Below are 25,461 nucleotides of genomic sequence, written 5' to 3' on the forward strand. Positions count from 1 at the left end.
ATAAAGTTAATAAATGTTTACATATGCCGTAGGTCATTTTTTCCCATTTTAAATTATGCATTTTAAATTATGCAAATAATTAATTGATTAGAAAAAAGCAGGATCAGCATGTGCAGCAGGCAAAAATGTTTGAAAAAAAAAAGCTTTTTTAAGTCAGTGATTAATCATGATTAATCAAAATTCTACGATGTGATTAATCTGATTAAATTTTTTTAGCGTTTGACAGCTCTAGTATATATATATATATATATATATATATATATATATATATATATATATATAGTACATTTAGAACAGAAATAAATGCCTTTTGAAATCATGCAATTACTCATGCCTATTTGTCATTAACACAGTATCTTGGAATTTTGTTATGATGTATTAAAAAAAATACATAAAAAAAAACAGCCACACTTGTGATCAGCAAGTATAGGAACAAATTTATTTCAATGTTTAAAACAGATAACCTTGTCATTATGTTTCTTTAGAAGGCGGCAATAATGATCATACGTCATGTTCGAATGAGGATCAGGCAACAGTGGTCGAGAAAAACAACAACAAAACAAACACATGAAAAGACATTAAAAAATATGGCAAAGAGTTATGTAAATCGATAACCGGCCAACTGGAGCCAAAAGGCTTCAGTCAATACATCCAAAGCCCCTTGCTTGCAAAAAACAGCACATGCAATAATTATAATTACAGCTTCTTATTAAAAAACAAACAAACAGATTATCCTTTATAAATGTTCTCATAGAATATATTCTTTACCCACTTAATCATCTATCCTTTTTAGTCTCTGGTGTTTTATTGTTAAAAAAAAAAAAAAAAAAAAAAAAAAAAAGAATGGTGTAGGGCACTCGGGTAGAAGGGATCTCAGGTTGGCGGTGGTGTGTACTGTGTTGGCACTTTAAGAGAGAGCCTGGCACGCCTGTGTCATACATTAGATTTTTTTTTCCTCTCACATTGGATTACCAAAAAAAACAATCACACACCACTCTGCATTTGAGCATCTGACAGAAACAGAGGATGGGAAGTGGTCCTAAAAAAAATAAAAATAAAATATAAACAATAGTGTTATCTGGTCATTGTTGAGTCTACAGAGAAACAAGTGCGTCAAGGCAACAAATAATATAGTTGTTTTAGTGAGGAAATTAAACATACAAAGTGAAAAACTGAAGTGTCATGCAAACACCGTCCCTCTTTTCAGCTCATAACATGGTAAATATATACTGTATAAATTTAAAATGTGCCAAATAGTACACCACTGTGCAACACAAACTAGCAAAAAAAAAAAAAAAAAAAAAATATACAATGGTTGTCAGTCAATTTCTTCACTCCACACGCAATAAACAGTTAAATAATGTCTTTTGCTTACTTAACATTGGCACAAGCAGAAGCCGGCAATGTTTTTAGTGTTTACAAAAATAAAAAAAAAACTGGGAAAAAAATGGCAATTTTGAGCATCTGTTTAAACCCTCCTGTTTCAGGAACCGCAATAATTTTGCTGGGTCATTGTGACTAGGGGCGGGGCCTATTTGATGACCCAAGAAAGTGTCAGGAACAAAAAAAAACAACAACAAAAAAAATCAAAACATCTATGCACTGCTTTCAGATGTGGATTTTTGTATTTTATAATACCTTAAGATGCCACAAGATGGTGCCAAACCCATGAAGAACGGGAACGTAGTAATTGATGTCAAGATGTTGGAGTTGTAAAATGCATTAGAAATTATGCTTTTATAAGCAGTGAGAATTTTTCTTTTTCAATTATTACTACCAATTTTTTGTTCTTCGCAGCAGGACTCGGAGCAACTATGAGGAGGACTCTGGTGATGGTTTACTGTGCAAACATTATATACTGCTAACAATATACCAAGCAAAAGAAATTAATAGAGCAAATATATCTTTGCGATTTTTTTTGTTTTAAACTTTACCATATAACAGGGGTTTCCTCTGCCCCAATGACACCATCATTATTTCTTAAGATGTTTTCAACCTGTGCAGCAGCCTTTGGTTCCATTCAGTTTAAATAAAACATTAAAGAGCAAACAGTAGTAGGAAGTAAACAGACAGACACCCTATTCTAACTGTTAAAAATTGCACCAAATTATGACATTTAAAAGGGCAGAGGTGGGGCACCAGTCCTTCAAGAGACAAAATCATTGAGAAAAAAAAAAAAAAAATTGAGTGTTTAAAGAAAAAAAAAAATCCCAGCGGGCCACATGAAATGCTCCACTGGGCTGTATACAGCCCACGAACCGCAGCTTGCCCACCTCTGGAACATGTTCAAGTCCTTAAACTGAAATGAGTGGCTAAATAAAGAAAGCGAAAGCTGAAATGAACCAAAATTATCACATTTTTTAATCTATACAAATTTTTTTTTTTTTTGAGAAGCAGTGAGTTGAATATCTGGATACTTTTCCAACATTAGCTAACCACACAAAAGCTTTTCTGATGCGTTTAACACTTTTTTTTTTTTTTTTTTTTTTTTTTTTTTAAAGTGTTATACCCTACACAGCTTCTTGGCAATTGGCTAACATGCAAATACTTATTGTGGCTGTAGTCTTTTTTTTTCTTTTCTTTTTTTTTGGGGGGGGGTGGTAATACATAAATATACTGCATGAGGTTCTAGTCGTGGCCAACACCGCAGAAGACCAGAAAATTGAAAAACTCACGTGTGGGGGCTGGAAATAAACATCGTTTGCATTAACATTCTGCATCTACTCATACTAAACATCTCCGTTTATGCACGTGCTACCTTCCCCCACAACCCCGCTGTGGTAGCCCTTAATGAAAAATGAGGGATAATAAGTCACCTGAAGAAGACTGAAAAAGTCCATCAGTACTTCAATGGCACCAGTAAAGAAAATAAATACAAATACAGAGCCAAACATCCCAAAACACTGTTCGAAATGTGCTTTCTCTATATGTACACTAAACCTAGAGGAAACACACTTTTTGCTGCTTTTTTTTGTTTAAAATAAAACATGAGGGCTTCTGAAAAGAAAATGGTGAATGACAACAAAAGGGAAATCGTCCCCGATGAGAAAGTAGCGACACTGAAAAAAATCCTTTGTGATACCAGACATTGCTTGTTTTGTTTTTCTTTTCTTTTTAACAGCAGTTCAGACTCAAGTAGGGCTCCGTTGTGAGGAAAAACAAAGAGAAAGCCTTATTAAACACTGAAGGGGAAAAAAAAGAAGAAAAAAAAGAAAAGCAGTCGAAATTATCAACACCTTCAAACCTGGTCCATAAATTAGATAAATAAAAAAGAAAAAAAAAACTCTTAAAATAGTCACCATATTATATATGTATATATACTGCTAATTGACCACTCGGCTCTGTGACGTCTGCTTTAATATAAATCAACAAAATCCATTATCACAGTATCAATACTATTTAGAGGAGAGAAAAAAAAATATGCTAACATTTTTGTTGTTTTTCCTGTTATTTTTATGCCAAAGACGGTTGTACCACAGAGCGTTTTTGTACACGGCTGTTGTGTATATGTATTTACAAATATACACAAACAACACACTTACTTGCAGACGTCAAAGGAAGGTTTGTCATCCCGCTCCTTTTCCCTCCTCGCCACTCGACAGCAAACCATCGTTTCTTTTTTTTGTTTGTTTCTTCTTAAACCAAAGTGACTATACTGTACAGTAAAACAAAACCAAAAAGTAAACAGAAGCACATCCTGATATATAATAATAACGAGTGAGCGACAGCGTTAGGAAGTGTCTGATCGAACAGCATGGAGTGAGAAGGCGCATGGGGGAAATTGGGGCGGGGTCAAGTCACGATTGTCCCTGTGAATCCAGGAGGGAAGCTGTGCATTCAACTTAAAAATAAATTATACATTTATAAATAATAATAATAATAATAATAATGCACAAAAATGTCCAAAAACTCAAATTAAGTTTGTTGCCATGGTGGAAATCTTTGAAAATAAAGTGTTCTTATTCCTTTGAGGCTGTGATTTGCAAAATTGTAGTAGCAACCAATTACATTGAGGGGGAAGAACAATTTACAAAGTACCATAAAAGGTCAAGCAGCAATCAACCAGAATTGGGCCCCATTTTTTCTCCCTGCTCATGTTCTGCTTGTTTTAAATGTCTTTTACATATACCAAGGGTGTCAAACATCTGCTAAGGGCTTCAAGATCAATTTGAAACTAGTGGAAAAAAATACCAAAAGGACATTGGGGAAAATTTTGAGAATTATTATGCTCTTGTAGAAAATGGCAAGAAAATAATTCCAAGATCCTCAAAAAACGATTTCACTTTTAAAGTGCAATATATATATATATATATATATATATATATATATATATATATATATATACATATGTATATATATATATATACATATGTAGTTTTTTTTTAGTTCCAAAGAGCTGTGCAGATCATCAAATGCTGATTTAATTTTTAAAGAAGAAGTCAACCTTAAGCATTTCCTAACAATAATTATGTTACATGTGACCTCACTAGTCTAAACATAACATTCTGGTTAATATTACATTTGTGGAATATGAGTTAAGCAGCAAAACTCAGCCGTTTTTATCCATCTCAGGGGGCGGCCATTTTTTTTGTGTGTAATCACTCACTCACTCACATCATGTAAGCCACACATGGTCTACCAGGCGGAGATGTGAACCCACGCCAACTGGCACCGAAGGAAAGTGACGGTTCCACTCCTCCACCTGGAGCCCGGGGGCGACCATTTTGCCACTCGCTGTCAACTGAAGATGACATCACAGTTGCGCAGGGCTCAGACAACAACCAATCACAGATCACCGGTTTTCTGAAGCTGAGCTGTGATTGGTTGTTATCTGATCAACAGTGATGTCATTTTCACTCGACAATAAGTGGCAAAATGGCCACCTTCTGATACTGATAACTGCTGGATTTTGCTGCTTCACTCATATTCCACTAACACACAACCCCGTAAACGAGATGTTGGATCTCAAGGGACTTATCCCATCATAATAAAAAATTTCAACAACACAATAGTAGAACATATTATTGTCAAGAATTCTTTTGGGTTGACATCCGCTTTAAAGTGAAGTATTATGTTTTTTCAGTTGCAAATAAATAAGTTTTGTGCCTTTATATAAAATTATTGGGATCGGACACATTTTTCATGGCAAATCTGGGGTTGTTCTTATTTATACTCGTATTACTTATGATGTGAATTTGCTGGTCTGGCCTCCTTGACATCAAATTAGCCTGTAAGGGCCCCCTGAATTACAACTTTGACACCCCTGATAATATATTTACACTGTTAAGAGGTTTTCTTGTTTTAGCCTTTTTTTATTTGTCTTTTTTTTTTGCACAATTGCACTTCTCACACGCTGGTGGGTACATTCATCGATGTGGCGGTGGAGACCAAATCCCCTTGTAGTGTTCGACCCCCGGCGTCCCCTTCCCGTCACCGTCTCACAGTCGGTCAGGTGTGCCGGGCCCATCGAGGCAGCGGTTTCTGCCCAGAAAACCAGGAAGAGGGGTCGGCGTTTTATTTTCCTTTCTTTTTGTCGTCGTTTTTGTTTTGCAGGGGATTCTTGAATGTGCTGGACAAAAACAAAAGAAAAAAAAAAAAAAAAAAGGGAGCGTGTGTGTGCGCGAGTGTGTGTATGTATGTGTTGCGTTAAAAGTCGAGCGCACTCGAAAAAGGAGGTTGTGCAAAAAGGAGAGAGAAAGAGAGAGAGAGAGAGAGAAAGGGGGCCGAGGTGGGCTCACACCAGGTTGTACTCTTTGAGGTTGAGCTGTAGGATGGTGTCCTTGACGGCGGCAAACACAAAGCGGATGTTCTCAGTGTCCGTGGCGCACGTGAAGTGGGAGTAGATGATCTTGTCGCTGTCGGGGTTTAAGTCCACAAACATTTTCAGGATGAACTCGCGCGCCGCCTGCGCATCCCTCTGCGGACCTGGAGGACGGCACACATGGACAGTATAGGTTGAATGAAAAAAAATTATCTAATTGCCATTTCTTACTCTCATGCGCAATACAGCGATTTAATATGTGATTATATGCTCATGGTCTTCTTCCCATGTATTTTTTTTAACAAATATAAAAACTAAATTAATCCGTATTACAATAAACAATATCCGATTTGTTATACATAAATGTTTTGCGCGTTCGTTAGTTAGGCTTAGTTAGACAAGTTAGGCTTAAAGGCAAATGAACCATAAAGACGAGTTGTTAACTTACTAAACACCAAGGTTGTTATAGTTTTGCAATTTTCACTTTAGTTTTTATTTAATTTTGAGATTTGTTTTTTTACATTTAGTTAGTTTGAATTAGTTTTCAGGGTGGTTCTGTTCATTTTTATTAGTTGTAGTTATTTAAAAAAATGCTTAGTTTTAGTTAGTTTCAGTATTTGTTTATTACTTGTGCAAAGAGCTACTTGATTGTGAATAAAAAAAATAATCAGTTATTTTTGGTATCAATTGAAATCACGATTTTGGTACAAAACAAGAAAATGCTTTAATGTAAAATTTAAGACATATAATAATTATTTGAAACACTATAATTATGCAAGTAGATTCAGTTCATTTTTGTTTTTTAAAAAGCATTTTTGTTTTTATTTATTATTGTTTTTTTGAATTTTTGAGAACCATCAGTATTATTGTCAAGGTTATCTTTGAACAAGCCATCGTTGACAAATTCACTATCTTACCATCAAACTCTGGGAAGTAGTCCACCAAATGTGAGTAGGAGATCTTCTCCTCTAACAGGTCCTTCTTGTTGAGAAAGAGGATGACGGAGGAGTTTTGAAACCAAGGGTAGGTAATGATAGTCCTGAACAGAGCTTTACTCTCCTCCATGCGGTTCTGATAGACAAAACAAAACAAATATATATATTTTTTCAGTTATGATCAACCACTGTGTTGTCAACATCCGAATAAACACAAGTTTGTAAGGGTGTGACCTCGTTGTCGGACTCCACCAGGACTTGGTCGTACTCGCTCAGCGCCACCAGGAACATGATGGAAGTGACATTCTCAAAGCAGTGGATCCACTTCCTCCTCTCCGACCGCTGACCACCCACGTCCACCATCCTACAGGGTGCGCGAGAATGAGTATTCACGTGATTATACGATGTAAGTTCAATAGGGGTGTGACGGTACGTGTGTTCGGGTTCGGGTTATTTTCGGTATGTAACATTAAGTATGTGTTAGGGCACAGAGAACTTAAAGGGGAAGTCAGCCGCCCCAAAAATATTGACGATGTGTTCTATGCAGCCCCACTAGTAAATGCAGTATTTTGGTTAATATTGCATTAGTGGAATATGAGTTAAGCAGCAAAATCCAGCAGTTTTTTTTTTAAATCAATATCAGAAGGCAGCCATTTTGTTATTTGTTTTCGAGTGAAAATTACATTACAGTTGCTCAGTTCTCAGGTAACAACCAATCACAGCTCAGCTTCAGAAAACCGGTGAGCTGTGATTGGTCGCCTGAGCCCTGAGCAACTGTGATGTCATCTTCAGTTGACAGCAAGTGGCAAAATGGCCGCCCCCTGAGATGGTTATAAATTGCTGGATTTTGCTGCATAACTCATATTCCACAAATGTAGTATTAATCAGAATGTCATTTTTAGACTAGTGAGGTCACATATAACATACGTCAAGAAATGTTTGACTTCATCTTTAATTTAAACAAAATTACCAGCCAATAGAACAGAAAAAAAAAAAAAAAAAAGACTGGCTTAAAACAAGTAAACATAGACAAGTCTAACAAAAACACCCACCAGTGTCTTAAAACTAGTGTAAGATACTTGTAGTTACAAAAAATAAAATCTCAATAAGCTATAATGCCCTAAGATTTTTAAGAAAAAACAAAACAAAACAAAACGTAAATTAAGTCTTATAATTTGATACACTCCTTTTATTTGCATTTTTCCCTTACCTAGTTAAAACCAAGGTACCAACCAATTTTTGACGTACCATTACACCCCTAATGTTCACCGATCATTGTCTAATATGTTCCGAAACAGCTTCAAGAAGGGTTTTGTTGTTTCAACAGGTTTTCAATCCATCAAAACAGGATGACGTGTGTGTTGGGTGCCATTCATCCAGAAACATGACACGGATAAGAAGGCAATTTTTTTTGGTTATCATGACAAAACTTTCTGAATTCATGATGGATTCAAAACTTTTAGAAGCAGATGAAGCAGAGATCTTAGGGGAGTTAAGTGCCATGTGAGTGATCCCATGTGAGCGAGTCATGCATGCCACCACCAAAGCATCGTAATTTGAAGAAAGCAGTGTGTAAGTTGAAAATGGATGCCGCTCAGTTCGCTAAAGTCAAGGTTTTCATGATAGGCATTCATCTGTTACCCACTTCTTGCAAAGTGTAATGTCCAAAGGTGAGTTTTCAGAAGGTGAGCCTGAATGTATTTTTCCCATATAAAAACGCCACATGGAGAATCCTCTTGAAGAAGGAAAATAGGGTGATGATGAGTCCCTTTCGTAGCAGGACATCTCCTAATAAATATTACGTAGACAACAATCAGCCACTGCTTTCATACCAGCACGCTAAAGTCCGTTTTAATCAAACTAGTCTGTTTTTAGTCGGGTGAGAACACTGTCACCGACTGATCCGAGACTAACTGGCAAAAGATCAAATCAGGTTTCATGACTATGGCTGTTGTCTTGCGAAGAGTATCTAAAAGGTTTACGCCGCATGTAGTTAGTACATATTGATTTTACCGCGTTATAGAGTATCATTGCTCAAAAAGTCCCTTTAAAGGGCACCTGACTACTTGTTGTAACCCCCAATCACTTATAACTGTCCATTTCATCTAAGGAATCACGTTTTATTTGAAGTCATTTTTGGACAGTCGGGTGTACTTCACATCTCTCATCTCCGGCAGAGCCATTCACGAGCAGCTCGCTGATTTGAAACACTGATTAATAGATGTGCACATCCTCAAGAGGTTTCAGCTTTCCAGAGCTGTTCTCCTTGATGAGGTCACCTGTCAATCATTGGGGAGTTTCAGGTCCCAGATTCATTAAGTCTTCATTTGAGAAGTCATTCACTTGAATCCTTCACACCTATTACGCGCCCTTGTCAAGTGGCAATACAAACGACACCAAATTGAGCGACTAATTATGCAAACAGATGCACAGGTGCAAAGCTGTAGATCTAAGAGACGCACAGTCTGTGCTGAAGATGACAACACACGGCTGCCCTCTGGTGTTGGCCCGATCCAATGCGGTCCGCTGAGATATGGGGCCATTACAGGCCCTGCAGGACCCACTGCCCAAAAATAGCGCATCGCTCCAATGTGGAGTGGACGACCTGGTTTCTTATGCCAGCCATAAAGGAAAAGAGGCGATGAGGAGGTGACCCATTTACGATGATCGGGCACCAGAAAGTAGGACTTTCGATTATTGTTCAGTCGTAGACAGCAGAGGATAAAAGGATGTGTGTGTGTGTGGGAGGGGGTCGGGTTATATTAAGACACGGTTTGTCGGGAAATGAGTTAATGGTGTCAGTAAAAAAAAAAAAAAAAAAAAAAAAAAAAAAATGAACATGGGCCTGCCGAAGCATCTTTCTACCTGAAAATGATGCTCTGCAAGTCGAACGGGTACTCTATGATGCCCGTGGTGGGAATGCGCACCCTGAGCACATCCTGCTGAGTGGGAAGATAGCTGGGATCTGCAATGCGATCCAGATCGGAAAGATAGCTACAAAGGCAAGCCGGGCAAGAGAAGAAAAGACAGACAGACACATACACACAAAAGAAAGACAGCAAACAGTTACATAAAGCGTGACAGGCAATTAGAGCAACCCGCTGCCAAGTGTGGAAGTGTGGCTTGATCCCGTCGAGGAAGCTTCGCAGAAAAAAGGCCAACACTCAGACACAAAAAAAAAAAAAAAAAAAAGTGTCACTGCTCCACCAACACTGTTCCCATGACATATTTCAAAGATATGAACTTTGACAGCATCAAACTTGAGTATCCAAGTAAAGTGGGGTACACAAATACAATGTAGCCAAATTTGAGCATTTCCCTCCTTTGCCATCAAAGTCAGAAAAGGCACATTTGTATGATGTCTAACAAAAGATTATCGTGAATATAGATAGTCCTAACGAGTTCCGTTTCTACGCTGGCTAAGTAACCCGAAAGTCAGATTTCACTGTTAAAAGTCGAAATTTACATCATGTATGAAAAAAACTACAATACATTAAAAACATCAATAGAAGACCCAGCTTTCTTCTTTAGGGACTTAATGTGAAAAAAAGAGGGTGGAAAAAGCCAATGATACTAACACAAACACAGCTAGCACTAGCTAAGAATAAAGACTGGGGACAAAATGGCGACCGAGGCGTGGCCGTCGTAAATTGTGTGTCTTTGCCTGAGTGATTATCCTGTGAGGTTTGCTAATAGTTTTTCCTCAGGGCTGCCAATCTTAACTGCTAACCCTTTTCAATAATTCCGATCACAAATGTGTGTAGTCAGCGCTGAGTTGGGGTAAGCCACTGACTCCATATTGTGACATGAAACAAACTATAGTCAATCAGCAAACTCGCAGCAGACTGCGTTGGTGTATTCACAAGTCATTCAATAAAAAACAAATGACTGGAAGAAGACTTTGCAATCTAAATTTTGTTACCAAATGAGCTAACTGTTAGCCTAGCTTCTTCTATGACTACTTGGTGTATTTTCCAGCATTGTGGATGCCCTGTGGCACTCTGCTGCCTCTTTCAGGTTAGTCTTGGTACTATGACAGAAATGTTTACAGTATGTAATGCATGTGCGACGTGTGCTCTGGTGATCACATTATAGATCCTTATAGTGTCACGTTTAACTGTGCCCCTTGCACACTTAATTCCTTGAGGAATGTGCCGTAAACGTGCGGTCTGGTTGTTAGCAGCTAGCAAGATAAGATAGCTTGAAGACTTCCATATACAGCAAGACGAGTACATTCCGACACAAATGATTTAATGAATGACAATTTACAGTGTAAATTGTCATTCACCATGAAACTAGGGATCGACGTACTGTTTCAACCAAAAACAACATACTTTAAGCTTCCACTTCACCCTCCAACAAACTTGATTTTTTGTAGCTAGAGGCTCCCAAACAGCTGGTTTCAATGAGTTGCAGTAATGTAGTGTCCTACTCGGGACGTTTTTTTGTGACACTTGACATATTTCCCACCTTTTAACAAAAACGCTTGCTGAAAATCAAGCTCTCTCCATTCATTTGTTATTGGGGGGCTTGTCCCCCGGGAGGCGGAGAGGGAGCTAAGCAGTGATGTCAGCTAAAAGGGTCTATACGCCACATCATTTAACTCTTTTGCTGCCACACATTATCAAAACAAAAACAAAAACAAAAAAAACCATAGTGCCAGCCAATTTCGAGCATTTTAACTTATCTTTAAAGGCAAACAGAATATTGCGTGCTTTTACGACATATACAACGTGGGTACCAATTGAAAGATTGCATTCCATGATTTCATTAGAAAAATAGAGTATGTTTCTACCTTATTCCGTTCTTTAGTAATCACCACTTAAAAATAGGTAATTTTAGTGACACAGCGAAAATTGAAAAGATAAAAGAGAAAACAAGCTTTTTGTAAAAAGATACATTTTCTCCACAACAGTGACTTTGACACTAATATTTTTTGTTTAGTGATGCTCTGTGAATTAGATTTAATGTGACAGAGGCTTTGATCATTCTCGTCATCATTGAAAACGTTTTAGTTCATCAGATTTCATCAGAGTCCGTCATGTATCATTGGAATTCCATACACTGGGACCCCATTGAAAAGAGATACAATGCTGCCATCTGATGGTCATAGTTAGTTTGTGTTTTTGATTCTACAACCCATTGACCAGGCAGCGCTGCACTGAGAAGTTGCACTTCCCTTTGATTTACAAAAAAAAAATAAAAAAAAATAAAAAAAAAATTTAGTTGACGTAATTTAACATTTATGGCAGCATACATCTTGATTTTACTCATCATTAGTAAACGTTTTTGGCAGTCAAAGAGTTAAAAGCAATAAGAAAATGTTTTTTTGCGGTCATAAAAAAATAATAATTCGGGAAAAAAAAATCATTGTGTGTACCCCACTTTAGTTGACCATCTTCAGCTCATTTAAATTTGCGAAATCAGTGATGGTGGTATCAATGACAACAGTAAGAGGAATGTCAGCACTTGTAGGCCGATAAAGAAGGTTTGGACAACTGTCAGGTCAAGGATGACAGGAAGCCCACTTCTACAGCTTCCTGAAGGATCTTTGACTTTTGACACAGTTGCAAGCCCTCTTCATCACATATGGTGGTCGCTTGTCTCAAGCGGCCTTTGGTTTCGGTCCTGCCGGGCCTGAACCTCAACACAAATCACTGATGTCTGGTCAGGCTAAACAACTTTTGGCCCTCTGGTTCTCTTCAAGGCAGGATTTGTGCCATCTGGAGTTTTTCCAATTGTGGCCATGACAAAGTGTTTAGCTTCCATCCATCAGCGGATTTGTGCCGGCGTTGGCGGTTACGCTGTAGTCCTGGCTTTCACGTCAGGGGTACCTGAAGATGACATTCTCCAGATCAAAGGGGTACTCTATAATACCCGTGGTGGGAACACGGACCCTGAGCACGTCCTGCTGGGTGGGGACGTAGCCGTCGGCAGTCACACGATCTAAATCGCTAAGGTAACTGGAGATATACATATGGCAAACATGTATGGCATCACAATCCTCTTGTTCTCGCTACCAGTGAGTCCCAACCACTATACGGTGAAATGTTAATGTACTGTGATCATCAGGTGTGATCCGGGAAATGACCCAATTTCACTTCATTTAAAATGTATTATCTTAACTCATTCACTCCCAGCCATTTTCATGTTCTATTGCTATCAAAACATGGAACCTACCAAAAAAAAAAAAAAAAAGTGTCTCTTCTTTCATCAGGGAAAAAAAAAAAAAGTACCGTATATTTTTTTTATCTGTTTTTATGTTTTGTAGCAATTAGCATTACAATTAGCTAAGTGTCATCATTATTCACAAACCTGTTGAAAATACTGGGGAAAAAGAGCTTGTTGCAACATGGACCTGGTTGATCTCTTATACTTTGCTGCCACCTGCTGGCCGTTTTTATTTTTGTTTGTTTTTTGTTTTTTTTCTTATTGTAATAAGTACCATCGCTTTAACCACCCGCTTCAGGTCAGAAACTGCATTAAAGCCTTCATACAAAAACTCTAGCATACAAAAACCTAAAAAACGTATAAATACGTTTTTGGGAGTGAATGAGTTAATAGTCTCATTTCAATGCTGTTGCCGTTCATGCAACAAAGATTTCACACAGAGAAACTCAATTTGTGAGTAAGTTGATTATTTGAGTAGATACTTTTTGTGATTTTTTTTGGTGGGGTGGGGTGGTGTGCTGCGAGATTTTGATGAAGTAAAATACTACAAGTAGAATGCGTCTTAGCTCAATAATGGTTGGGAAACACTGTTTTGCACAACCTGCAAGCATCTCTAATGCATCACGTCTACAGCCAGGTAGCACTAGAAAGTGCACCACTTAGCCTGGCATTGTATCTGTCTCGTGTGAAAAAACAAAAACTAGCAAAATCTTGTAAAAGATAATTAAACAAACAAACAACAACAACAACAACAACAACAAAAAACAGCCGTATTTCCTCAAATAGAGTAATCGCCGCATATTCCTAATTTTTTATTTTTGCCAGGTACACAAAATCCGCTTGAAACAAATTAAACCATTAAATCCCAAATTTTTCCCCACATCGATCACAATTGTGACCGGCGGTTTGCTCCCACAACTAGATGCCTCCCTTTACCCCATCAGGAAATAATAAGAAAAGGTTATTATTATTATTATTATTATTATTATTATTATTATTTTTGCCTCAGTTCAGACACCTTCGTTTACTTAGTCCGAGAATATACAAAGATAATCAAGTTGTTTTTCTCCTGATTTTGCAACTTCCCGACCAAGAACGACAAACGCTACTTGAGTACATTTGAACTCTGTTACTACTGGATTAAAGTAATATTAATACACTAATATTTAATATTATTGTATAGTTCTAAATTGATGTGTGATTTTAATCATTTATTTTAGGCTGGCTCTTACATCTGCTCAAAAGGGACTGCAGATGAAAATTAGCTTAATTTAGTTAAGATGGGCCCATTTACAAAGTAAATTGCTTATTCATGTGCAAAGTGAGTGAAAATGACTTGCATTACATTACTTGACATTACATTGCACGACTTGATTATGTGCATAATCCGTCTTTAATGTTGGTAGACTAAACTGTTGCGCCGTTAATTTCAAGTGTGAGAGTCTTATCACGTTAGCATTACCATTAGCATTCCTGTAGACTCTGACAAAGTTGTTTGCCTCACGTTTTATGATTCGGCAGAGTTTCATGGTTTTCTTGGTCATTTTGTTGTAACAAAAAAAAATAAAAAATACAAAATACAAATAGATGCCACGCTACAGTATTTGCAGAAATACGGTACACCATTTCATAAATGAAGCAAACTACTGAGCTAACAAAATACCTCATCCATTTTGTACATTGTTGTCAATCCACACAAATCCATATAAAATGTCTTCCTCTGGTTTAACAGCAACACAACCGGGCAGTCTGGCGGTCACGTACTATTTAGTGGAGTCGGAGAGCTGGTACTCTCGGCGGCGATCGTAGGCCTCCTGGATCCCCGGGTCGGACCACAAGCATTTGATGGCCGCGATGTAAGGCTGGTCAAAGCCGTTGATCTTTTCAATGTCCACTTCTTTCACCAGCATGGCGTTAGACTACGCAGACCAAGTAAGATAACACGGACGAGAGAGATTGTCTGTGAGCTGTTTCAGTTTGGTCTTTTGACAACATAAATGGAACTTGAACATTTTCTTCCTGACAATGGAAATGCGCATACATGTCAATATTTTGTGAATGGCAGTGAGTCTGTTGTACTGATGAGCAAGTCCCTTTACTATGCCATACCTATGGTAACCATTATGACAACTCGTCGAAGAAAAAAACAAAAAAAACAATTGCCATAAATGTGGTTAACAAACTTTTCTGTCCTGTGGACTACACCATGTATCCCAGGAGGTGATAATCAGTCCTCAATTAGAGGTTCTCTAGGGGGGGGATAGAATTAAGAACTGGTGTTGCTCTATCATTAAAACAACTGTGTTGGGAGGGTGGGGTCACGGTTCTTACCCGATTCTGTTCGTATTTGTAAGGGATCTTGAGGTTCTCTGTGGCCCGGATCATTGCCTGCATGGAGGTGAAGATGTTTTGGTAAACCAGGCGGATGAAGCCTCTCTTGTCCTCGTCAGAGTAACCGGCGCCGTGGATGATCCGCATCTGCTTGATGAAGGTGCTCTTGCCGCTTTCTCCCGTGCCTGGGATGGAAGGACACATAGCAGTAGAGCTTTGAGTAGGGATACTCTACTTATTTAGCCATTTTTGGCAGTCAACTGTTAATATTTTGTCTATAATAAATTTGATAATTTCATTATTTTTCCATGTACAATTCGGTACCTTTAAAAACACATTTTGCAATGGCATCACAATGTGCTCAGGACTCAGGTACCCAATCACAGCTCAGCTTGTGAATGTCACATGACCTAACCTAGAAAGCAGGTGAGCTGTGATTGGTCATTACCTGAACAGTCATTTTCAGTTAACAAGTGGCAAAATTGTTTTTTTAAAAGTAGTAATTGTACGTGAAAAGTATCGAATTAATTATGAATGAAAACAATTGTGCCATTTGTTAAACCAGTGTTCGTTTCATTAGGAAAAGGCTCTTTGAGATTCCCAATATTATTGATTTAATTGGTTGCAACCGCTCACAATTGACTTATCTTTTTTTTTTGTTTTTTTGTTTTTTTGTTTAGCTGCTTGAAAAGTGAGCACACTAGAATGATTTCTAAGGAGGAGAAGGAGGAGGAGGACGCGCTAATTTAATGACGTTAATTAATCTGGCCTACATTCCAACTTCAACGCTGAACTGCCTGCGCCGACGAGTGACAGCGGGGGTCTTGGCACCCCTCATTGTGAGCCTGACGGAGGATATAAAAGACGTCACCAAGAGTTAAAAAAAAACAAAAAAAAACAGACGATTTACAAACCAGAACCCCTGCGTCAAAGCCTTTTAATTTATTTTTTTTGGAGACCCCATCCTCGGGCCATGATGGCATCGCACCGTTACCGAGTGAATGGAAAAGGAATCCAGCACATGCATAATATCTGCAAAACACACTCATCTCAGCACCACCTACATTCAAGGTTTTTGAAGAGCAGCCATATTTCTGTCACCATGGCAACCCCTCTTACTGTCTCCCTTGTTTCTTTTTTTTTTTTTTTTTTTGTCATTCCCGTAGTTTTTTTTTCTTTTCCTCTTCTCTTATCCACCCCTCTGCTCTCCTCTCTTTCCGAGCAGACGCTTACTCTGAGACTTCGAAGGGGCCGACGTTTGGGCTTTTTCAGCAAGCTGGTCTGAGGTCAGTTTCAGGTGGTTACCAATTAAAATGATGCAGGATGGAACATCTTGATTCATTTGCTCTTTCATTTGTGAAGTGAGCCAAATGTTTATACCGATAATTGCCCATGAACACCACATTAACCCAAATGATGATATAAAAATATGATATAATATAAATTTCAAACTCATCTTAAATGCTTATCCATGAAAAAAAAAAAAATATATATATTTGCAGTACAGTATATGGATTGGCATCATTTCCTATGGGCAATATTGCTTTGGCTTTTGTACAACTTTTGAATTGTATTAATAATCAAAACAAGTGGTCCACTGTAGCTTTAGTTAAGGGACACTTGACTCAATGAACAATTTTCAGCAGTGAAAAGTTAATATTTTGTCCAGAATGAATTTGATAACTTCATTATTTTTTCCATGTTCAATGAATACCTTTAAAAAGTCATGTTTCTACTTGCTGTCAACTGATGATGACATTACCTGTGGTGAGGAAGTAGCTAACGGCCAATCATAGCTCACCTGTTTTCTGGGTTTCGTCAGCAAACTGAGCCATGATTGGTCATTACCTACTTCCTCAGCACAGGTGATGTCATCATCAGTCGACAGCAAGTAGAAAAAAAATACTTTTTAAAGGTATTAATTGTACATGAAAAATATTGAAGTTACCACATTAATTATTGACAAAATATATATATATTTTTTTTACTGCTGAAAATGGCTCAATGAGTCAAGTATCTCTTTAAAATCTACAGAAAAAAAATTGCAAGGTCAGTTCTCTAACTGCAATTGACAAGTCAACGAGAGTTTACTTTAATGTTTTAAATGTACTTCGAAAATGATAATGATACTATTTTTTTTTCCCCACAATCAGTTTCTAAAAACTTGCACTTTCAGATGTGGCTATGCAATTAATCAAAATTCAATTACAATTTCTCTAATAACACTCCACAATTACAAAATCAGCATAGTGGTTAAAAAAAACCCAAATAATTCATATACATTTGTACCTTTTTAAAATTTTACAATAACTAATTTAATACATTTTGCTTCATCGAAAAGGAATTAAAGAATTTTGTCTTAAGTTAATATTATGTTTAAGCATTTTCTTGTTTTGTACCCCAAAAAAATAAACGGGATTTCAATTATTACCAAAATAACCATGATTAAAGGGATAATTCACTTATTTAGCCCATTATAGCAATAAAAAGTTAATATTTTGTCTATGATTAATTTGCTACTTTCATTATTTTTTCACGTACAATTAGTACCTTTAAAAACACATTTTGCAACTTGCTCCCGACTGAAAATTACATCACAAGGGCTCAGGTAACCAATCACAGCTCACCTGTTTTCGAGGTTTAGTGACATTCACAAACTGAGCTGTGATTGGTTACCTGAGCCCTTGTGATGTCATTTTCAGTCGACAGCAAGTTGCAAAATGTGTTTTTAAAGGTACTAATTGTACGTGAAAAATAATGAAAAATATCAAATTTATTATAGGCAAAATAATAATGTTTGACTTCCAAAAATGGCTAAATAAGTGAAGTATCCCTTTAATATTTTCTTCATAATTGACCAGCCCTACTTTCAGACTCTTAACTCATTCACTCCCAGCCATTTTCACAGAAACAATCCGGTTCACTCCCGGCAGTTTTACTGGATTTTGACTGATTTTGCAAGGCCCACAGAATATTGTGTTCAATTGCTATAAAAGCATGGGACTTACCAAAAGAAAGATTAAAGTCTCTTCTTTCACCAGGCAAAAAAAAAGTATGTTTCTATCTGTTTCCGTTTTGCAGCAATTAGCATTAGAAGAGAGCTAATCTCCTTTGCTCTGCTGCCACCTGCAACCGTTGTTTGCAGTTGAGAGGCTGTATCAAAGCCTTCTGTATGGTCTAGCATAAAAAAAAACACACAAAAAAACAAAAGAATGTATAAATATGTCTTTGGGACACTTAAAACATTAAAAAACAAAACAAAAACGTATTTACATGTTATTGGGAGCAAATGAGTTAAATGTGAGCATTTTCAGTCTCCAAGGCTCAACATTATTATTTTTTTTCCCTACATTTTCAGACACAAATGTTTCACAGTAAAAAACCCTCAGGAATTATTTAAAGGGATACTTGACTCATTGAGCCATTTTCAACAGCAAGAAGATAATATTTTGTCTATAATTAATCGTCGACTCAACTCACCCAACCACGGCTCAGTTTGCTGACCAAACCCAGAAAACAGGTGAGCCGTGATTGGTCGTTACCTATTTCCTCAGCACCGGTGATGTCATCTTCAAGTGGAAAATGTGTTTTTAAAAAGGTGTTACTGTTAATTGCACATATGACATGACAAAATCTGAACTTTGTACTGCTGAAAATGGCTCAATGAGTTGAGTATCCCTTTAAGACTAGCAAAACAGTGGCGAGCGGGCGCTCACGTCCTGGTGGTTAACGAAGGCCGCTTCATGTCGCCAACTTCAAGTCTGATTGACTTCTCGTGACCCCACGTCACAAGATCTCGCTTAACACTGCTTCCACCGGAACTGTCCCTCTTTCACTACTTTCCCGACGGCTCCCTGGCCGGCACACAGCCCTTTGCATGGCCTCGCCAGACCCACTGCAGAATTTTCCTCTCTGGGGTATTAATCAACGCTCATTGAAGCTTATCATTGTTTGATAGCATTAAGCAAAGCAGACTTTTTCATAGGGATGTAACGATAAAGGCAATATCGTGATATTGCGATATTAAAACTGCCACAATATATCATTGTCGTCGTCATGTCGCGATATTAAAAGCAGCACACCCGTTTAAAAAAAAAAAAAAAAAAAAAGTCAGGTTGATTTCCATTTGTGCAGTTCTAGCACCCTGTGGTGGCTAGTTTTTTAGTGCAGTTTCATTTTCACAAGGCATGTTTTGGCCCTTCTATGTTTAAAAACGTTAATGGTGGTCAATGAAGGAAAACGTAATATGCTTGTGAACTGAGTCAATATGTGGAGGAACTCAATGTGTGCTTGCATTAGTCCCTCAGTATATATATTTGTATATTTTTCATTGCTGTAATTAACAAAAACTTTTTTTTTTTAGTATAAGCTCATTTTTTTACAATAATTATTGCCTTTGCATCGCCAACCACCCCACAAAATACCGTAATAATTATCATTACCGTATCATGACCTTCACATCATGATATCGTATCGTGATGTTTGGAAATCGTTACATCCCTACTTTTTCATAAGGCAAAGTAGGGCTGCTCGATTCTAGAAAAAAAATAACAATAATCACGATTACTTTGGCAATAATTAAAATCACGATTGTTCAAACGATTATTTAATTTTTGGTACAGAACTAGAAAACTTTTAACCATTTAAAAAATATTAAGACCAATTAAAAAGTAAGAAAAATATAATTATGTAAATTCTTTTTGGACCAAACATAATTTATAAAAATATTTATTTACTTATTTATTTATTTATGTTGGCAAAAAGATGTTTAAAACAAAACAAAAAAGTATTAAGACAAATAAAATTATTTGAAACACTAATTATGCAAGTGAGACAAAATTTATTAAATAGTTATTTTTAACATTTAAAAAAGGGGCAAGTGTATAAATTTAAACTCAAAAATTACTATTAATAATCTTTTTTTTACGATTATGCTGATTTTGTAATTGTGGAGTGTAATAATTGAAATTGTAATTGAATTTCGATTAATTGCACAGCCCTAAGGCAAAGCATAATTTTTTCCCCAATATTTTAGAATTTTTTTTTTTAAACAATAATTTAAAATATTTGTAACCCTATCATCCAACATTTTGTGGCGTTGCACTGATATGAGCTCCTCCCGTGTTCGCATCCTACAAACTGGCAGAGGTGGGGCGCTCAAGTCTGAGTCATGTGACTCGGCTCCCGCTGATTTTACGACTTGCCACTTGCTTGGCAAAAAACAGTTGCAGCCCGAGGTAACGAAATAATTGTTGGTTTCCTAAATGCTGGGTTACAATCCTGACATTCTAAATGGAAGGTGAGACAAAAAAGATCAAGAAACACTAGCGGAAATGACGATTTTTTTTGGGGGGGGGGGGGGGGGTGCATACAACAAGCGTGGCAGCTGGTCATAGTTAGCTAAGCATGATGAATACGGCACCCTGAAGAAACTGGCAAGGCTACGTCTCCCACTTCCTGCCACGGGACATCAACAACAGTATGTGGGACACTCGCCCACGGTGCCTCAATCCCACCTCCAGAGAAACAGCCATGCCCCCGTTTATGTATTTGACCCCCAATAGTGGTTTTATGTATTATACTGTATTTTTTTTCCCAATTAATTGGCCGATTCATCTGTATTTTTTTCTGCCACAAATCAGCATCGGTGTAAAAATTTAAAAAAAAAAAATCTGTAATGGCTGGACCCTAATTTCCATGCCTTTATTCAAAAACATTCGGTATTTCAAATTGACATCAATTAATCACAATTCAATTGGTCCGTTAAATGTCAGAAAATGGTAATTTATGATTTTTTTTTTTTTTTGGCAGGATGCAGTCCCTGTTTTCCATGCAAATGTTATATCAACGTATAACAGTGTTTTGAAAGAATTTTTTGGAATTTTAGAAAAAGCATCCTTTTTTAGCTCATAGTTGTTGTATGTGATTTACAGTTGAGCTGGCCGTGGTTTCAGTGCATTCAGTAGACACGCCCACACTTTTCAGAGTGGAGACAACAGCTTATTTTTTATTTTATTTTATTTAATTTTTTTTAGAATTTTGATGCCTTGTTTTATCTTTTTGGTGAGTTTTCTTTTTCAGTCATTCAAATCTGGCAGGGTTGTCTCCTTTCCGTGGTGTGTCAAGTAGTGCTGTCACTATCAAATATTTTTAGAATCGATTAATCTATCAATTATTTGATCTGATTCATTTTAATTTTGCATTAAAATGTATTACAAAAGCACGTTTCCACCCTGGTTTCTGTTTATTAACCAGTGACTGGTGTTTATTTCATATTTTGTAGTCGCATAGTGATTTAAAAAAAAGGGTGCTTGATGTTGTACTATGTTACTAATTTGGTCATTGTTTTCCTAAGTAAAAACAGACATTTGCAAATGTCTTAATTTAATTAAACACATACGATAATCAGTCTTTTGTTTTTCCATTTATGACTACAGAAATAAGAGAACAATTACTGTTGATATGCTGAAATCAGAGGATTTGCACAAAAGAATTGTCGATTAATTTAATAATCAATTACTTGATTACTGGATTCATTTCAACAGTAAGAATTTCAAGCCCTGCTAACGCTCTCTATATAATAGTGTTACCTACACCTTAGCTCACACGCACGCACACACACCCCCACACGCACACACACACACACAGAGGAGCAGAGTCTATCCTTATTGCCATATATGATCAAGAAAAAGACGGCTTGGCACCAGACGGGAAGGTCATCGCTAAACATCTTGAAGCTAACCCCTGATCCTCTCTGCTGCTGGCTCTTTCTCGAAAAAGGACAGAAAACGACTTCATCAATACCAATCACCAATACAAGCAAGACAGTACAGATCAGAGCTGGTCGACTAACATGAGACGTTAAGCAAGAAAGACTACAGACTTGAGCGTCCTGGAGCTGTTTTTGTAGGCCAGACCAAAGCTTTGAGCTTAAAACTTTTTTTTGTGTGTGTGTGTGTGTGTTGTTTTGACCAAGTACAGGCAAACCAGTGGTGTGTGCAAGCAGGAAGCTGCCTGTATGACCTGATATGGTGACCGCCGGCAGCCAAATTGTGGGCACATTGCAGCAGCAACCCTGGCAGTGATTTTCATTTATTTAAAAAAATAAAATAAAAAAATAGTGGCTAAGCTCCCTTACCCTTCGCCCCTCTTCGCGTGGTGTCCACTGAGCTTGAGTAAACCACGAAAACAAAAGAATGACGGTCCAAAACATTGCTACATGTTTTCCAGCTAGTTGCTTCCTCTTCAACTACAATGCATACTCTGTAGGGTTTAAGTCTGCAGACGGACTTAAAGCCATCTAAAACATTCCGCTTCTCGGCCCTGATAAACTTCTTTGTAGTTTTGTCAGTGTATTATTTAGGGATGGGTATCTTTTCACATTTGAACCGGTACTGTTCCAATACTCAGTACCCCTGGGAATCGATATCGGTTTTTGGTATTATTATTATTATTATTATTATTGTTCTCTCTCTCTCCCTCTCCATTTTTTTTTTTTTTTCAAATTTAGTGCCTTAAATAGAGGCGGACAGTAAATCCCCCAAAAATAAAATAAATAACAAATAAAACAGTCAACCTCTACTTTGCGTAAATTCACCTATTTGCTGGGGGCTTGGAGCGTGTCACCAGTGTAAAGTGAGGGAACACTGTACACTGTTTTTTTTTTTTTCACAATTTTTTTTGGTTAGCATTCGCCGTGTTCTTAAGATGCCAAACCTATTCATAAATCAACCTCCAGACTTAAACTCTAGTACTCTACAGAGCATGTGTTCTACCTGGTAAAGAGGAGACTTGAAGGTGAGTAGCTCCCAAAACAACCCATCCATTTTGCTCATCATCATTATGGTGGCAGCTAGGTGAGCTGGAGCTTCTTTCAATTCGAGTACTAGACGTCAGTCAATCACAGAACTATTGACATGACACGATCAATTTGGAATCATTAATTAACCTAACGTATGCTTTTGGAATATGAGACAAGGAAGAGTACTTTGACAGGAGAGATTCGAACCATGAACCTCACAACTGCGAGGCAGATTTTCTAATCATTTGTCCAACGTGCTTGTCGTTGTGTTTAAAAATAAATGAGATCATTGAAGGAGGAGGAACCTGGAGAGCAGGAGCTTAACTGTCCCATCTGATGACTAAACCACAGAGGCAAATGGTTAGCTGCGGGGGCTAGCAGTCCATAACATCAACTAGCATGTGGTGGCCTGTTGGTGCCAGATGCTTTTATTGAGCAACTTCGACATGGAAATGGAGCTGCCCAGTCATAACATGCACTCCCATAAATAACAAGTATCCACATTGTCCTCCTGCACAAGGTCTATTTCGGGGGCGGTTTTTATTTTTTTTAACCACCTATCCATTTCAAACCTTAAACATGCATTTGTTGGGGGAGAAATAACAGTACACTCTCCTGGCTCCCAGCTAGCACGTTTGCTAGCATTGGGAAGAAGGCCCCAAGGAAAGAGGTAAGTTTTCTATTTAAAAACATTTAATAATGATAATAATAATAATAACAACAGCAATGATAACAATAACAACAACATGACAGCGATTAACGACACGGCACTCACCGAGAAGAAGTAATTTCAGCTCCCGCCTGGAATCTCGCTTGTCTCGGCGAAGTTGCTTGTCAATTTCGGCATTGATTCGCTTCGACTCCTTCGCCTCCTCGCTCAGGCAACAAGCCATCATGGACTCCAGAGTCATCCCCTCCGCTGTGTTTGGCCAGCCCCGCTCGGACCACGAAAAACGTTCGGCCTCTTCTTCCCAACACCGCCGCCGCCACCACCACCACCCGCAGCGGGAAAAAAAATAAATAAATCAGATGCGGTCCACGCGTGGACTTGGGGTTAGGGGGAGGGTCGCTTGGTGGTGGTGGTCTTGTCGGGACCGGACCGGGCGAGGGAAAGGAGGAGAAGGGGGAGGGGAAGCGTAGCTCGGGGCCTCGCTGCCAAGTTGTCCCCGGTCTTCTCCGGTAGGGACTCGGCAGAGGACGAGGAGGAGGAGGGCGGGAGGCTCCTCCACCAGATGCGCAACTCGCCTGTTTCTTGTGTGGGGGAAAAAAATGTCAATTCTATCTCCGGGAAGACAGTGGCGGTATCGCGTACATCCAACAGCCGACAAATCTGGAGCCGATGCTAGCAGGCTAACGCCCGGGTAAAACGCCGAACGAACAGACGGCACCGCCGCTACTCGATGTTATAGCCCCGCCGGCGACGCCTCCCTTTTCTCGGCTAAAAAAGACAGACAAGACGGCCTGCGGTGATTGAGGACCTCAGGGGCTTGGAGGGGTTCCGCCTTTATGATGTAGCGATAGCGGCGCCCGTCGCCCCAATGCGGTCCATTTTGACGCTAGAATGCGGCATGCAGGTTGTTTTCAGCCCCTCTTTTTTTTTTTTTTTTTTCGTTTAAAATGGAGCCCGAAACGAGGGGTCTCCGCTGCTGGAACAAGGTGGGCAGTGAGTGTGTCCGCCAACCTGATGCATAACAGGGAGGAGGAGAAGCTGGAGTGACAGGAGGAGGGTTGTGGGTGGAACCAATGCAAACGCACATATTTCCACAGTGAAAACTCATAAAATGCTTATGTTGTGTAAATTAGAGTGAGACAAAATGTAATTTATTTGCCCCACTCTTAAAATATGCAGAATTTTGTTCCAGTTCAGTGCTGAATTGGCCATCTGACATACAGGGCAGATGCATGTATGTATTGTAGACATCTCTACTTGTGCTAATTTCAACCTTCACAAAACAAAATATCAGAACGATCACCCCAATACTTTGGATTTTATGGACATTGAGCCATTTCCTCTCCATAGATGCTTACTATAGAGAAAAAGATCTAGTGGTGAATAGGGATGTAATGATTAGCGAGATATTGTGACATTAAAACTGCCACAGTATTGTCGTCGTCATGTTCACAATATTTAAATGCAACACATCTCTTTAAAAAAAAAAAGTCAGGTTGATTTCCATTTGTGCAGTTCTAGCACCCTCTGGTGGCTAGTTTTGTTTTTTTACTGCAATTTAATTTTCATTTGGGATGTTTTGCCCCTTCTATGTTTAAAATCTACACTAATTGTTAGATGAAGGGGAACGTAATATGCCTGTGAAGCAAGTCAATATGTGGAGGAACTTAATGTGTGCGTGCATAACAACAAAGCACAATAATAACATAATAATAATAAAACATAACATTGCTGTTATGTACAAAAGCATAATATTGTGCTTATTTATTTAGTATGAGCTCTTTTTTTTTTT

At 38.1% G+C, this 25,461-nt stretch overlaps 1 protein-coding gene across 2 annotated transcripts; it reads right to left on the bottom strand.

Annotated features, from left to right (window-relative positions):
* Positions 1-417: 417 nt before the first annotated feature.
* Positions 418-24,726, bottom strand: LOC144031157 (guanine nucleotide-binding protein G(q) subunit alpha-like). 2 transcript variants are annotated; one of them, XM_077537967.1, is made up of 7 exons: positions 23,775-24,726; positions 15,199-15,383; positions 14,632-14,786; positions 12,531-12,659; positions 6,931-7,060; positions 6,679-6,832; positions 418-5,925 (listed from the first exon to the last, which is right to left on the bottom strand). In XM_077537967.1, exons 1-7 carry the CDS (start codon positions 23,908-23,910, stop codon positions 5,735-5,737), a joined length of 1,080 nt encoding a protein of 359 aa, XP_077394093.1. In that variant the 5' UTR covers positions 23,911-24,726; the 3' UTR covers positions 418-5,734. The 2 variants fall into 2 exon arrangements, with proteins under 2 accessions (XP_077394093.1, XP_077394092.1); XM_077537966.1 differs by lacking the exon at positions 12,531-12,659 and adding an exon at positions 9,562-9,690 and having other exon boundaries at positions 23,775-24,724.
* Positions 24,727-25,461: the final 735 nt, after the last annotated feature.

The sequence above is a fragment of the Festucalex cinctus genome, chromosome 12, assembly GCF_051991245.1.
Source record: "Festucalex cinctus isolate MCC-2025b chromosome 12, RoL_Fcin_1.0, whole genome shotgun sequence".
NCBI lineage: Eukaryota > Metazoa > Chordata > Actinopteri > Syngnathiformes > Syngnathidae > Festucalex > Festucalex cinctus.